Source organism: Papilio xuthus, unplaced genomic scaffold, assembly GCF_000836235.2.
Source record: "Papilio xuthus unplaced genomic scaffold, Pxut_1.1 DF825946.1, whole genome shotgun sequence".
In the NCBI taxonomy this organism is placed as follows: Eukaryota; Metazoa; Arthropoda; class Insecta; order Lepidoptera; family Papilionidae; genus Papilio; species Papilio xuthus.
In genome coordinates, this window is record NW_013532703.1 from 2670226 (window position 1) to 2687479 (window position 17254).

Here is a 17254-nt window from a genome sequence, read left to right on the forward strand (position 1 = left end):
GACGCTTCCCTTTTACATCGTTTTTTTTTAATTCTCAACTCCTGATTGTTAATAACTTTTATCGACATAATAATCACGATATTGGTTATGGATTTTTATTAATATATTTTTAATTAATTTATTTAAATATACTCGAAACAAAAATAAAAATTTGGAATTATTATAAAGAGATATATTTAAGATTACTAAAGCCAATGAAAATATTTAATAATAGTAGAAGATGTGGACAGTAGATACTTTTATAAACCTTGTAATAGGTGAAGAAAAGCTTAAGAACTCGTATGTTTGTACTTTATAAGACGACGCATTGGAACATTCCTTAGCGCGTATTACCGGCGGACTCCTTATACCTTGTTGCCTTGTACGATTACTATTAATAAAGGAATATTCCATTTATTTGTGTGGTACTTTCTTTCTTAAATACTATATTATATTACGCTATATTTATAGATTCATAAAATCGTAAATTTGAAAGTTAATTTTAAATTTAATAAAAAGCTTACAATAAAAAGATATTTAAATACTTTTAACTCAACAGAAAGTACTTTCTTTCTCTATTTTCTGTCTTTTTATTTTAACTTTGTTTTCCTACACATCTCGCGAATGAGGACAATGTGTAGGCGTTGATTGCCATAAAGCAGATTTTATACTTCAATTGTTTACTCGACTGTAAACTTTCCTATTATCGTTCCTAAAGCCAGCTACACACCTTCAGTTTTAAATGTTCGACTGTACAATTAAAACTGAAGGTGTGTAGCCTGCTTAACTAAAGAAAGGAATCGGAGTAAATAAATGGAGCAAAGATTAATGGTATCTTAAAAATAAAACAGTCGCGTGACTCGTCAACATAAAGTTGCTAGAATAATTTCTTGACTATTTTAATTATTGTTATTAATGAGTTTATGACATAGACATAAGTCTGTAGATTACTTTATATATTACAAATAGGTATAATGTAACCCGTTGTAATCTTTATTAAAGATTACTTTTCTTCGAGACTTCATCAGACATTGAAAAAGAAATCTATCCTATTTAACTAATATTATAAATGCGAATGTTTGTTTGAAGATATCTCCGGAACGACTCAACAGATCGCGATGAAATTGGACATACATGTAGAACATAGTCTAAACACATAGGCTACTAATTATGTTTTTTTTAATTCTGCGTGGACGGAGACGCGGGCGTCAGCTGGTATAGTAATAAATATAGTATTTGGTATCTCTTAGTGTAGATTTAATAGGAAAATCGATACTAAGCAACTGCTTAGCTGTTAAAGGACTCTTGAATGTAGCAATTAGAGGATAACAGTCTTAAATTAATCAAGAAATAATTAAGTGGTTTTAGGATTTGAAAAATAAGGATCGTTTGTATTGATGCCAGCAACATTTATGTAAATTGGTTAATAACATAACCCATTTTGATACTTTAAGAAGATTCAATGAAAGTGTTAATTATTTACTCCTACAACTTTGATGAGTATTTCAATTTTAACCAAAAACAAATGTAAGTTCGTTATATTTTTGTTTGTTTTATCAACATCGACGTGTTTTCCTGTTTGTATAAAATTAATTAAAAAGTTTCAAGACGTTTTGTGCCGGATATAAAATTATGGTTTCCACTCGGTGTAAATTAATTGCAAACAAAATGTGACAGCACTTATATTATGTACAAACTGATTGAAATAAGAGTAAACATTATGTATTTTAAATATGACGTGTCCGTCAGATTTCATCATAACAGAGTAATGAACCGTACACAGGTTCGAAATTTTTCGAGTTCATGTTTCGAGATTTTTCAGCAGAACAGCATTTATTTTTATAATATTACTTAAGGAATATATAATAATGAAAAATAATAGTAATAAATACGAAAATAAGATTAAATCTTACTAATATTATAAATGCGAAATATGTTGAAAGGCTGTAGGCTATGCAGCTGTTCTATTTGGTATTAATGTTGAACACAATCTCGAAGAACTCATAGGATATGATCCTGGAAATGTGAATGGATGCAGTAATGTTTTATTCACACATTAACACGATAACACCGCAACGATTCAACACATGTTATTCAAATTTGGCACAAATACAACGAACATAGTTTCGAGTTATACATGGGATACTTCTAACTTTTTTTTTAATTCTGCGCAGACGAAGTCTGGAGTAAAGGCTAGTTTTATTATAATTATATTGCAGTTTATAACAATGTACTTCCATGGTCAAACTTTTAGGCGTTGTTAAGAAAATATATTCGCATGCAACCGTTGACGGATGTCGTGCATAAAAAAAATAATGGTCGTACAGTTTTTTTTTGAAGTCAACATCGTAACAAATGCGTTAATAATTGGTCAATTTATTGATATGAAGCTCAAATCGATCTCAGTCAATTTATTATGTATTTTATAATCTATGATCACTTACGACATTCGAATTTAATTTATTTAAAGTAATTTTTTATCTGTAAGAATAGAATGATAAGACTAACGGCTATCGATAAGTTAGGATAGTCCCTAAATCTGCGATCGATTTGGTGCGTTATCTGAAGATTGCGCGGCCACACGGCCAACGAACCCCGAATATACGAGTTCAACGGCATTTCTCTAGCCAGCCAGTTACACTGGCCCGTTGCTGTTGATGCAATTCGCGAATACTCTGACACGATTTGAATTTCGAATCACTTTATCATATTCGTATTGGCCAGTTACATTTGATATATCCGGTACGTTTAAAATGTATCGAATTTACACAAGCTGTTGCTATCCAGTGTCCAGGTTGATATACAAAAATACCATTTGTTACATGTAGATGTAACATTCGAATTCGAATGTAACATTCGAATTTTAAAATAATTGAATGCATAATAATTAAGATGTGAATAAAATTATGAAGAAATTTTTATCTTTTTAATATTATGTGTGTTAGATAAAATAAATTGAAGTTATAAAATATTAATTACATAAAATTTATATTCAAATATCTTTTGATTCCGATAATGCTTAAAATTGAAAGGTAAATTATTTTCAACTTAATCTGAAATTTAGCATAACACGAATAATAATAATAAGACAGAAATTTACTATCTTTAAGTTTCTTTACGTCAGCCACTGTACATAATAGGGTCACTAAGTTCAAACCTAGTTCATAGTTCGTTTGACGTTCTTATAAGAACTTCAGTAAAAGTAACCTATTTTTTTACACTACGCTAACTTATATTTACTTAAGTTAATTTTGTTATAATGCAATATATTATTACTTAGTCAAGTCATCACTCTGTCAAAGGGTCACACGAAGTTCAAACAAGAGGTTCATAGTTCATTGGACACATCTCGCGATGCGAAGCCAAACATTTTTGAAATTATAATTTTTTTCCTTTTAAATTTCTTCCCGGAAGTACGAGAAAGAAGATTCTCCGATGTTTTTAATTTTCTTGATCTTTTACTATAGCGTTTAAACAACAGAAGATATGAGTAGAAATATAATAAATGATTGAAAAATAAAATTGAAAATAGTTACGTCCGAATAGTCTCGTTTCTACGACATCTGTTATTCTAATTTAATTCTAGGTTAAAGTAAACATTTGTACATTAAAAAATTTAATATTATATCTCCTGCCAAGATTCGACGACTTTTGAACTAGATATTCTTACATTTGTTTAGTTTACCTACACTAATATTTAGACCAGCAATTCTTATTAAAAAAAGCAAAAAAGATGTCAAATATTAATTTTAAGCTTTATCTTTAGTATTTTGCACACTTTTAAGTTATAGCAAATTGTCTATACACAAATTTCACAATTGTTCGGTGACATCTATGTATATATGGGTGACCTTGTAATTTGACTAGATTCACTCTACTGAACGTGACATCTTTGCTTCGTAACTTTGATTCTTAATAACTTTAGGTCTTCTCTGTGTAGAGAATATAAAATACATTTTTAATCAGGATTCCAGAGAGAATTTAACAGTAGTGTATTTTCGAGAAATATTTAAATAAATATTAAGTTATAAGTTATCTCATGCTGGCAAATTACTCTTCTGTATTTGTGAAATTTAATAAAGGAATTTATAAATCTTTGGTACAGTCATCTGTAATAATTTCTTGACATATAGTAAAAAAACCAGATAATAACAAAAATCATAACAATCATTATGATTCAAATAATTAATGCTTATTCCTTGTGGTTTTGTTTAATAGATATTAACATTAGTTTAATTACTTTTAGTAATAAAGATGAATCAATTGCTTCGGAAGCAATATTTAAGATTACATTATCTTTTGGAAACTTCTGTACGATTTATAATTTATATCATTTAACCCGATCTTCCTCTTTACAAAAGGAGGAAACGACTCATAACTCGTAAAAAATAAATTTAAGACACCTCAGTTGTATTTTTTTTAATTCAATCAAAATAAAAACGCAACAATGATGTGACGAAAATATATTTGATATGTATTATTAGAATTTACATCTAAATGTAAAATGACAATCCATAAAGCAATAATGATTTTGATTGTTCGACAATTTTAATGAATTTATGTAAAAATGATTGTGCAATTAAAATTTGAACGTACGTGATTGGGGTCGTTGACTTATTGCGATAATATTCACTGCTGACTCAACAGTCAGTTAAAAAATTTTAAGCAAGAAATATGATAGTATTCGGTCGATGACGCTTGCGTACATGACATGCACCACACATTTGTTGCGGCATTTGCAGGGTTAACGTATCTAGGTATACAGGTGGGCCTGATGTCATCGCTCTAAATAATTATGATTTTATTACAACGGTTTATAGTTAAATCATAACAAAATCTATTTATGGTGAAGTAAAATCTAAGCTATAAATGTTAGTCACTGTGGGGTTCTGAGATCAAAATCTCTGTATAAAACATATCGTCATCCCTAATAATATTGTATAAGAGTTTACATATATAGCTAACGGAGTTTCGTAAGACTTTTCTTCTTTAGAATATAACTAGCTTTTACCCACAACTTCGTCAGCGTAGAATCTTAAAAGTATCCGTAACTCATTTACAACTATCATTGTTTTTAGTAAGAAGCAAGAATATTATCGTCTCTCATAATAATAAAGTACAGTCAGCTGCATAAATATTTATACATTATTAAGATTTAGAAACTTGCATATGCTTTTGGTTTTATAAATTTGTACACAAATATCCGTCCGTATACTTCCGACCATGAATACATGCCATTGAAAAATAGATGTACGTTTTTTTGGAATCGAAGGCCTATACGAGTTCCTAAAGTTATTATATGTAACTATTACTATAAATATTTTAGCAGCTGACTGTACTTGCAAGACTTCTTAAGATTCTGTCTGCATATAATCGCATGTCATAGTCCTTATTAATTTTATATAAATGTCATATTAGCATGCTTGCGTTCTGAATCAATAGCTGCATCGGAAGCGTAACGTCCGTTTTCTTTATGACAGGTTAGATTATGTGATTATAGTGCGTAGTCAATACGTCACACATGCAAGAAAACTTAACTGTTTGAAGATGTCTGGTTGTATTAGTCAATTGTTGAAATTTAGAAATTTACAAGAATGTCGAAAGTTACAGTTTGTAGTTATTAGTCAAATTAGGGCTAGTTGGAGTTTTCGAGTTTATCCATTTGAAATGATTTTAAATTTTAACATAATCATTCAATCTTTCATCTTTACACTAGAGTTCATACTTACTACGAATAAAATGAATATATGCCATCCGAAAAATAAATTTTTTTTACTAAGGATTTAATTAAGAAAAGTTGGTTTGGAACAAATGTTGGGTATTTTTGAAGCGAAAGACTTAAATCACAGATCACAGAGAATGTGGTTTTAATCCTACTTCCTTCACCCATATAAAATAGGACGAAGCTTTCTGTATTTGACTTTCTATTTTAGGTGTCCGAAACATTATTTGATGATCGTTTTTAACTTTCATGAGTCATTATTATAAACTCCATTATACGATACGGGTGATGAAGAGTCAGCACGTGGTCCCGAATCGATAGTTCGTTAGCCCAAGGGGTAAGGGGGAGGAAGGCGGTAGTCGGAGGGAGGGGGAATTGGTGCGAGTGACGTCACTGGCGTCTCGCCCGCAAGGTCGCCGCCTCTGCTAGGTTATTTACACCTAACCCTCCAATATGTCGGGAATTCGTGCGATTTCCTATGTTTTTATATCGTTCATGACCTTTTTAAAAATTCTGTTCAATAATATTGTAATAGTAAGGTTATCCTTTGAAGTTTTTCGAAGCCTTTTAAGTTTTGAGCAAAAAGAGTTAAAGCAATTATCCGCATTTCCTTGATCACAAAAGTCACTTGTTTTTTTCAAATAAAAAAAAATGTGATGGAAAAAGTGAAATGAATTAAAGAGTTATTGTCACTTTTTTTAATTCACTTGCTTCACGATATTTCGTGTCAGATTAACATCATTAATTTAATTTTTTATATTTTAAAGTCGATGGCATTGCCAGTGTTTTTATTACGACTTTTGATTAGTTCCGAAATAAAGACGTCGCCGTGAAAATGCACAGATTACCTCATTTCTGCATATCGTGTGAATGCGACCTCGCAGTAAGGTCGATTGGCCAGGGTAAGCACGTGTGCCTACGGACCGATGACCTATAAAACTTTTTACATTTTTAATTTTAATTTCTTAAAAAGTTTACATTTTTAAAATTGGAACGCATCTAGATTTACGTCATACGAATACTTGAAAATAGGCGCGATCGTTATTTTCATTGTGTTTAGTAAATTGTTTTATAATTTTTTTGCGATAATTCAAATTCGAGTTCGTAATTAATAATAATATAATAAAATTTAATTATAATTGTATAACCATAAGATAGCGTTCCATGAATAATGAAACGGAAAAATGCGCCGGCTGACGTTTGCGGTTGTCAACATTCATTTTCCGGGGTCATTGAACTATTAACAAAAATCGTACTATGGTTGTTAAATTGCATCGTGTTAACAACAATAACAACAAATATAAAACAATTCAAAATCAAAAAAAAAATTGCTAAAGTAATGCAGGCAACAAAAGCGCCGAAGAATCCACATTCAAACTAGAGTTCAACAGCATTTCACCGAAATCTACTTTGTTTGGGTCCCGGGGTCAACGAACTGCTGTGACGCCCGCGCGTCTGTGTGCGCGCGCCGCTACGTCCGTACGCAACACCGCCACACGCACACATCGATATCTTGCCTTGTACTTGGTGCGGACTATGCTGGGCAAATTGATTCCTTTTTTGTAGGCGTAGTTTTATTGATATTTAACATTAAAAATCAGACATCTTCAGTTTTAAATGTACTATTTTATATACAATAATTAATTTTGCTTAATATTCAATTTTGGCGAAATTATTTTTGACCATCATATTCCACATGGAGCCGGGGCGACTGAACTATCACTATGAGCTAAGTTGATTATTCGGTCCGAATGAAAAAATATATAATTTTTTCGTGAGCCCGACCGAAGATTCGTCAATGCGTCAGTCACGATCGGACCGCTCAGGCGTCAACATCTCAAGACGGCCAGTCCTCGACGCGTACCCGAGTTGTGCACAACCCATAGTACAAAAATTAACGTACAAAATTTTTTTCTCCTTACAGTACTGAGGTGATCGGATTAGTTGGTTTATTTACTGAAAATAGTGACAGTGCCTTGTACAGTGCGACAGTGAACAGGATGTTTCTATATGGAACGTGGTGATAAACGACTTATAAATCTAAATTTATTACATTAGCGCTCAACGTAAATTTAAAGAAAAAGAAAAATTGGTTTTAGATAATTGAGTGCAGTTCAGTTAACTAAAATCGCTTTTTTTCCAAAAAAAAAAAAATATCTCAAATCTAATTGGCATTAATATCTCCTATTAATAAATAAATAAAATCAAGTAAATCCTTCTCTCTGCTTTGGTTTTCTTTTTACAGATTGTTTTTTCGCTTTGTGACAAAAAGTATACGGGAACAAGTGAATTAAAACAATAATTTAAAAAAAGTTACAAAAAAAAAACAGTGCCTTTAATAGATTTTAAGACGAAAAAGGGACAACAAAACAAAATCACGGAGACAAAATGCCAAGGAACTTGTTGCTGTTCAAAAAGTTAATTCCTGAAATAAATTTCGCGAAAAGAAATCTCACTTCACCACTCGGCCTCAATATATTTATCAGTTAATAAAAAAAAAACAACAACAACTGGTGCTTAACTTCAACAAAGTTGACGAAAAAGTCCGGAGTGCCATAAAATTTTTTCGAAAAATTCTTATGGTGTCAAAACATAGAATATAATTTGCCTTAACCCGACAAAGTCGAAAGAAACAAGTTTTTACAAAGAGTTTAAAGAAAAAAAAAACAATAAACCAAACAGTGATAGTAGTAATAGCAATGCGAATTCAATTCGCACAGACATCAGAAAATCATTTGTCAAAAATAACTTAAGAAAAGAAGAAAAAATTTCGGCAAGAAATCCTTATTTTGAAATGATGAATAACAACCAGTTTCACGAGTTGTTCGGATCTCAGTGGCCACCTGACCAGCACGGTGGTCACTCGTCAGCTTCGACGATGCTGCACCAACAATCGCAGATACCACAAGTGCAGTTGAAGAGGGAACCACATCCAGACGTTCCTGGCATGCACAACCAAATGGGAATGGATATATCAGGATCTGTAGCTGACAGCACTTCACCTCCTCCCGGCAACAGCGAGGGAATGTTTGGATCTTCCATATCTGGCATGTTCATGGACAAGAAAGCTGCTAACTCCATTAGAGGTAAATTAAGAATTTTTCCTTTTTCAGTATCTGGCGTTCTTCGACCAAGGAGATCGTTTATGGTTTCGATTGTATGTTAACACCTACTTTTTTTTTTTAATTAACAAAAAGTAAAAGGTTTTACTTCCTGTTACGTTTGGCAACTAATAAGATTATTTCATTTAAGTCATATTTTTATAAAACATGTTCTCTATCATATAGTGCAAAAGAGGGATGAGCAGATATAGGAATAATGAGATTTGAGCAGATATTTCGATTAAAATTCAATACCACGTGTTTAGATAAATTCCCCTCAATCGATTAATTAAAATCGACCAAGAAAACCATTTCTTCCGGTAATAAGGTTACAACTAGATTTAATAAAAATGTAGTACTGACGTATGCAGGTACATTAAACCGACGTACCAGTACTAAATGACCTTTTATCTTTATATACAAATAATAATATCATGTTTGTCTGTCTGGTGATATACCTCTATTGATTTACGACACAAATATAATATATGCTGCTGTTTTAATAGTTACAATTCAGATATATTTGCCTTAAACTTATCGAAATATAGAAACATAATAAACTAGGAAAATTATGTCTTATGACTGGTTTACATTGTTCCAGTACAGTAGGACAGTAGCACTTGCCTGACATCAACTGTTTTGACTCACAGGCGCCAGTTTTACCTACTGTTGGAAATTTAAAAACTAATGTCCTTGTCGATGGAACAATTTCCAGTTCACCCTCGCTTGTGCTACTGTCCTACTGTACTGGCTTTATGTAAACCAAGCATTAAGTACAGTGAAAACAAAGTATTGTGTTAAACTGTTAGATTTAGTTGTCGGCGTTGGGACGATCTGTTTAGTTTCCTACAAAATTAACGTTCCGCAAACACGGACCGCAGTTTGCTGTCATCGCTAAACTGTTTAGATCTGTCGGCACTGATTGCATGACTTCTCTAACAGTGATTAAGTTCGATTGGAGTTGATATTATAGAAATGTTAGTTGTCAGATTTTTAATGTAATCACAGATTAAGTGTACTCTGGTTGTGACAGTTGTCAAGTCAAAGATGTTTTATTATTGTGGAAACTGTCAATTCTGCTAGATCGAGAAATTAAGATTAAAGGCAGTAAAATAGATGTGTTTGAGTGTTCTTAAATCACAGGCTAACTAGTATTTAACTAAACTAATACAGATTTTCTATAATATCAGTGAAAGTTATGTAAAAGATACTTTTGAAGTCTTTCTCTATGTTTATGGTATAGTCATATTTTTTTTAATCAGATTATGAAACGTTTTAAGTAGTTTAATAATCGTTAGTTTACGATTCAAAATCTAAATTTGTTGTAGTTTCAAAGTATATTTGTTGATAGTGATTATAGGTTTAAGTGTTTATGCGTCATTTGTGCCGAAAACCTAGCGTCGTTATTTACAGTTTGCATTATCTGCAACGTTCCCAATTGCATTTGAATGTTTGTGCCCTACTAAATACAGTTCCACTAATAGTTTGGTTTTTTTCTTTGTTCGGAATGCGTGTTAATTGTCCCCAAAATTTAGGTTAACATAACATTCCATACGTTAGTTTGCAATCGAATTGCGTTATTGTAAATTACACTTAAAGTTGTATGTAGGAAAATATAAATTCGTATAACTGGAACAATCATTCTTTCTACGTCGCAAATGCTACGTTTGTTTCGAATGAAACGTGGGAAATATCACATACAGGAGTTACAATTGAAAAGAAATCTTGTCACTTTTACTTTAAGATCTAATTTTGTTAGTTTACCACGTGATCTTGTTACGTTTTCGTTGCGGGGGTGTGTTGCACGTGTTTTCGGTCGGGGTTAATGCACTTGACACACTTTACACTTTGACTTGTTACTTAATTGTTTCACAGGAGCTCGATTCGAGTTCGTTTTCATCTTTCGATCGATTACCTTTGCAACGTCGCTTTATTTTTTTATATAAATCAATTTAAATGTTAACTGATTTCTTTTTTAACTATAATTAAACACATTATCGTTTTAAGTGATGGTAACGTTTAGTAACTTAGTAACTTTTAGTGTTGGGAAATTATGATTTTACTAACTTAACTATTAATATACCTTTACACACTAAAGTGAAATATTCATTCTTACTAAAAGTCAATGGGCAATCAAGATCACAGTTAGTGCTGATTTCTTATTAAAAAAAAACAAAACGAAACCTGAAGGTAATCATTAAGACTTTCTGTGTGATACTTAGTATAACTTTCCATTAAATAATTTTACTCTTCAACACTAAGCTTAGAATATAAGCGTGAAGCTTATTCGATTTTTCGTGTTTGTCATTAAACTATTCCGGTGGTATGTAAATAGCTGGAACTTGGCTGAATGAATTTAGTGCTTTATCCTTCAAAATGAGAGTAAATTGCTTAATTTGTCAGTTCAAGGTTGTTCACAGTTAATTCAATGATACGTCGACCTCTGAATCATGTATTTACAGAAATAGTGTTAGAGATGTGTCAAGTTACATTATTGCACATAATTGCACAGGATTCAACAATGCTTTTTTATGCAAAAAATATTCTGATTGCAAAGAACTTTATGTATGTAGTTAATTAACAGACCAATTATTCGGCGTAAAAAGGTTATATATTAGGCGGTCAATCTAAAGTGTCTGTCATTTTTCCAACAAATAATATGAGCCAGCCAGCTTTAGCCCGGAGTTTAAAAAAAAAATAAACGTCATCGTAAATGATTGTACGCTCAAGTATTTAAACGCATCATTACAATTCATTATCTGTGTTAAATATGTTTTAATAATTTATAAAATACTGAACAATAGCCGTTTAAAAATTCAAAAAACCGAACGCGCTACGCCCACAGCGAGGTCTTTGACCTCTGACGTCACATCGACGTCACGAGTAGCTGTCACTTTTATTTTAGGGCGCGTTCCAAATTAACTGACGTATGACGTTTAGCTTAGTTAAGCAGCTACTCTTACTGCTTTCTCTACCATGAAGATAGAATTTGTTTGTTTCGTTTTTTAGCCTCAAAATAATTCATTGCCAGTATTTTATATAAGCGTAACATAATATTAAAACTATAATTATGTAAGTAACGCGACCAGAGCCAAGTTATAAAAATAAATATAATTATTATTGTTTATTGTGATCGGTACTAACGTAGTCATTAAACTTTACATTTAATAAGGTAAATAGTTGTGTGTGAACATATGATTGTGTCGTAAGGGTTGTTGCTCCGGTGCGATAAAAACTCATTCTATTTTTGAATTTCCCTATCCAGACAGTTGTATTATGTATTATTTATTTCCTTATACCGTGAGTTTCTGAGACAAAAATATATATCTTTTGTCAAAGATGATGACAGAGAAAACAACATTGTTTAAACGATGAGGTTGGTCTTAGAAACTCATCGATAGTCCGACAAACATTTGACTCCGTAAAAGAGACGCTACTAGTTTTGCACTGTCAGAAAATATATAAAAACTATTTTAGATAATGACATAAAAGAAAAAAAAATATGGTAAGATATTACAAGGTTCTTGTGATACGTTTTCAAATATTGACAGTGTCACCTGGACTATATCTGTCGGTTTTGGTTACTGAGAAAATAAAGGCTGTCCATTCTAATTCGTATTTTTACTTCGTACTTCGTTAGTTGGCATAGTTAAAAAAAATCAGTGTAATTTGAAAAGAACGAAGAATAATGAGTTAAAATGTATAATCTGTTTGTCTCTTAAATAGTTACGATATATATTTTAGTTCTACTTTCAATTAATTAATTTTCTTTATTTAAATAATGTTTTTTAGGCAAATTTTCTTACGACACACTATTGTTATCTAGAAGGTCGTTGACCTTTGTACGTCATAGCATGTCACCTAAACTACAGTCTTGATGTTACGTAGCGTATTCGAATCCGTGATGTAATAACTTTTCGTTTAATTTTAGGTCATTTCCATTCCAACAATATTATACGAAGTAAATTTTATATTGCTAATTCTATTTAAAATCGATTAAATTCAAATCGATACTTTTGACTTCATTTATTTCAGTATTTAATTCTATAACCTCTATTCTTTAAATTTTTTTTAAATTAATTTAACGTGTTATTTTCGCATTTTCAAGGCATTTCCTACTTTTATAAAATACTTATTTTTGATTGGTAGTACTATACTTCGAGAACAAAAATCCTCTTAAACAAGCTGTTATCCTGGTACTTAAAGACAATGACAATGCAAAATACAAAGCTAATAAGATATAAAAGCACAATAGATCTTTATCCCTATGCAAATAATTGTATATAACACAGTAAAATTTGAAAGGGTTCGACGACCACATTTTGTTGCGTCAGCCGATTTGAAGCCAAAACTAAAATTAAACCGCGAGTGTACTCTGTAAACATCGTTATTAAACGTTTGAATCAAAATAAAACTTCGTACTAATACTAAATAATAGGTGTAAAAATCGAACGTATCTTCGCTAAACAACAGAGATGACAAATTAATGTTTAGTTAACTAACAACCGTGAAAACAAAATTTTGGTACAAATATTATGTTGCAATTTTAATTATGACTAGATAGTTATATTGCAATGTTCATTTAACTATAGAAGATAATTTTTGAGTAAAATTATTATTTTTATGTTTTAATACATTTAGAAGGTACTCACAAATATTTTCTTCCATCGCCATTCGCCATTGTATGTCCAAACTTGATTTCGTCACGAACAGGAAACTTATAATTACGTCACAACCATTACGTCACAAATGTTACTTTTAATAATTATCACAAATACTTTTTAATTAAAGTACAATGTAAATTCAATTAATATAAGAATAGTTTCGATACACGTTTAAGAATTTAACTTGCTTATGTCAACTAAATTCTAAGAAAAGCGTCGCAAAGTATTGCCAGCTGAAAATAATAAAAAAAATCTAAAAGATATTTATGAAAAATAAATTTCGTCTAGAAACTATACAAATTTGAATTTCGAACTTTGAAACATTAGAATTCTAAATTCCTTCTGAAACATTTGGTTATCAGCAATTCCAAATTCAAGTAAAATTTTCCATTGACAACGTATCTTAATAATTCTTGTTCGATATAAAACCTTTTTGCAATTAAATAGAAATTGTGATAGAAGTTGTGCGATAGTCAAGAAACGGCTGCGCGGCAAACGTTAGTTCGGACAAGCGCGGTCGTTCACCCGTATCCTACAGGCCGTTAGATTAAAATTCAAATTCGGAACTAGAGCCTTGGATTTGGCTAGGGTTCGATGAACTCGTGACGTTTGTGGGTGTGTAAATTCGGAGACGTGTATTGAGTGTTAAATAGCAAAACAGATAATTAATTTGAAATAAGTTTAAGGTTTTATATTATTAAACATAAAAATGTACCTAATATTTATTGAATGGTATATAAAATGTAAATTAGGTCCAAAAAAACCTTTTAAAACAAATATGGTTCATATTCGATTTTAACATTAGCGTTATTTCATAATAATGTCATAAACCGATTTGAAATTTATATAAACAAAATTATCCTTCACCTTATACGGACCGTCTACACTACCTTATTGATTCACAAACCCGTTGAAATATCATACAGAGTGAAGTATGAAATAGCTCAGGCGCAGTGCCGTCCAATGACCTCTGAGCCGCGGCAACCTTGGGTACCGCATGTTACGCAATTACCCATCGTACCGAATTCGAATCGCGGTGCGCGTGACGTCACACGGGTGTGATATCCCCAACGATTCAAGATCGGTACAACGTTCGAACGGGCCCCAGAGGGTCGGTGACCGGTGACGTCACAAACAGCTGACCGAGTGCAACGGGGCGGTGTATGTCTCCTTCCCGCTCTACAATCGATGGACAAGTCCGATTATATAAGGTTCTCTTATCTATAGTAATCTTAAGAGGTTCGACTTTTTTTAATCAATCTCGTTATGGTCTCACATTCAATCCACTTACGGTGATTAATTAAAAATAATCGTTGCGCCAAAGATCACGTAATTTTGTAAGTTAAATAATTACTTTATTATAAATATAGTTGCTAGGTTCACTCGTTACTAAAGTACATCTAGGAAGACTTGTAATACATATATCATCGGCTTAGCCACTGAGTTATTGGCTCGCCCTTTGTACGTTACATGATTTAATAACATTGTAACTATGAAATCAGGTATTAAGTTTCTAAACAAACGCACTATCTATAGGTACCATAGAGATTAACACAAGTGAAATAGAACAGATTTTAATTGTCATTTCTATGTATATTATATTATATTCCTGATCCATCCTGATACTGTCCAACTCATGTGGTGTCAGCGAAAGAGGTTTCGAAGATATCTTCAGAACGGCTGTCTGGATCTCGCTGATATTTACCATAGATGTAGCACAGTATAGAAGAACACATAAGTTACTAATTAAGTTTTTTAATTCCGTGCGGTCGGAGTCGCGGGAGACAGCTATTATATTTAATAAAATAATAGATTTCTGGAACATTCATAAATTGTACAGTTGGCAACTTATGTTCGTTGCCAAACTGCTGACAATGTAATTTCGCCACTGGCAACCCGCAGTCGTCAAAACAAACGCTATTGTTACGTAACTGTGGTTTTAAATCCATTGTTTTAAATCTTTTGAAATGGGATGGGTGCCTAATTAGTTACACTTTTTAATTCATTGTTCAATCTACCCATGTACCCATTGAAAGCTCAACTATAATTAGAATTGTTTAATTCGAACGTTGAACATTTTTATTGTTGTAGTAAACGGAATTAAATATCCGTTAACCGCAAGAGATATAAAGGAGGTAGGTACAAGTATTGAATATTGTGTACCATTTATGAACCGATAATTTATGTATTTATATGTACTATAATCTTACAAATCTTACTAATATTATATATGCGAATGCGGTGTATGGATGGATGGATGTTTGGTAGAAAATATCTGCAGAACGGCTGCATAGATCTCGCTGAAATTTGGCATAGTTGTAAAACATAGTCTGGAAGAAAATAGGCTACTAAGTTTTTTTTTTATATTTGGTAATTATGTGTTCTTCCAGACAACATTCAACATCGGTCTCGCACATGGATCTCGCGGAAATTTGACAAAGTCATGCAGCCGTTATGACATGCCTTGTAACAAGCATCCATCTAAGCATCGTAACTTTCGAATTTATAATATTAGTAATATTGAATATTACATTTTCATAATATTTACTAGTATTTAATATTCGATGACGATGGAGCTAATAGGCAATATAGATTTGATGTCACACGTGTCGGTGGCATTAGACTATTTATTGCCTACACTATTAAGCTCTGATTGCATCTTAATAGTCCGTAACAAGTATAAAGATAATTTATCTATTAAATGTCAATTTCTGTCTGTATTTTTTCAATATAAAATCCTTTACAGGGGATTATAATTATAAAAGTATATTTCCACTGGCAATGTACCTGTGAGAAAGTATACAACTAAGTTTTTTGGAGCGTCGTGGCTCGAGTGTGGGGGGGGGGGGCACTTGACTTGTAATCTGCAGGTCCTGGGTTTGAATCCCCTGTATCAATGTGATTTTCGATTTACATATGTACACTTATTCGACGTTCCCGACGTACCCTACATATATCTGAAATTCAAAGATATGTGTGAAGTCAACCAACCTGCACTAGGCCGGCGTGTTTGTCTATGACCTAGTCACCCCTAACTTCCGAGCTGATAAATTCTTAAAGACATTGAAAGGTCTAATTAGTTGTAGAAATTTGCGGTGATATTAAAATTAGAATAAACAAAATCAACAAACTGAAAAAAAGACAACGATACAGTGACTTTTTTGGTGTTTTTCTTGATATTTCCGGAAGTGATGTGTCTAAGTTAGTAATTAAATGTAACTTAATAGAAAAAAACTTGGAGTTACTTGATCTTATGTTTTCAAAATTTAACATGTGTAAGTTTACGGATAATATTTAAATAAAAACTTTTTGGACAGGCTTAAGATCAAGACACAAACATTCCGAGACCAAATGCTGCTTGCACAGCTACTCTGTTCAAGCACACACACAAAAGGTTTGGAAAGAACAATTATTAAGTACCACGTGTTATCTAGACACGACCAAATGTGGAATTTCAACTCTATACTTTTAAGAATAAAGTATATAATTAAATGAATGTCTAGTTACATACTGAAACCAACACCATAGCAACTCATCGCAATTAATAACGGTTCTTATTTCACATACGAATGCAATTGTGAATTACTTGCGCAATAATAAGTAAGAAATGCTTACGTATCTTTTATAACCATCTGTCAAAAATCTACAACCTAATTAGAGTTTTATTTAACGGTAATAAAATTGAATATGCCTCGCTTAACATACAAACACATGAACGAAAAGAACGCACACATGTAAAGACAGTCATCGGCCGCGCTCCGACCTTGCCTTAAGGTTAACGACCTGAC

At 32.0% G+C, this 17254-nt stretch overlaps 1 protein-coding gene across 9 annotated transcripts in view; it reads left to right on the plus strand.

Moving 5' to 3' along the window:
* The window catches only part of Hr3 (nuclear hormone receptor 3 ROR-beta), a 103773-nt gene that overhangs the window by 71905 nt on the left and 14614 nt on the right, over positions 1 to 17254 (plus strand). For 2 of the 9 annotated variants that reach the window (XM_013321674.1, XM_013321665.1), the window contains exons 1-2: positions 7369 to 7767; positions 7947 to 8787. The exons of 3 other annotated variants lie outside the window; for them this stretch is intronic. In XM_013321674.1, the coding sequence (XP_013177128.1) occupies positions 8496 to 8787 (292 nt within the window). In that variant the 5' untranslated portion in view covers positions 7369 to 7767; positions 7947 to 8495. Of the gene's footprint in view, positions 1 to 7368; positions 7768 to 7946; positions 8788 to 16803; positions 16861 to 17254 lie in introns of those variants that run through there. 4 more of the 9 variants (XM_013321666.1, XM_013321667.1, XM_013321668.1 and 1 more) reach the window with 4 other exon arrangements.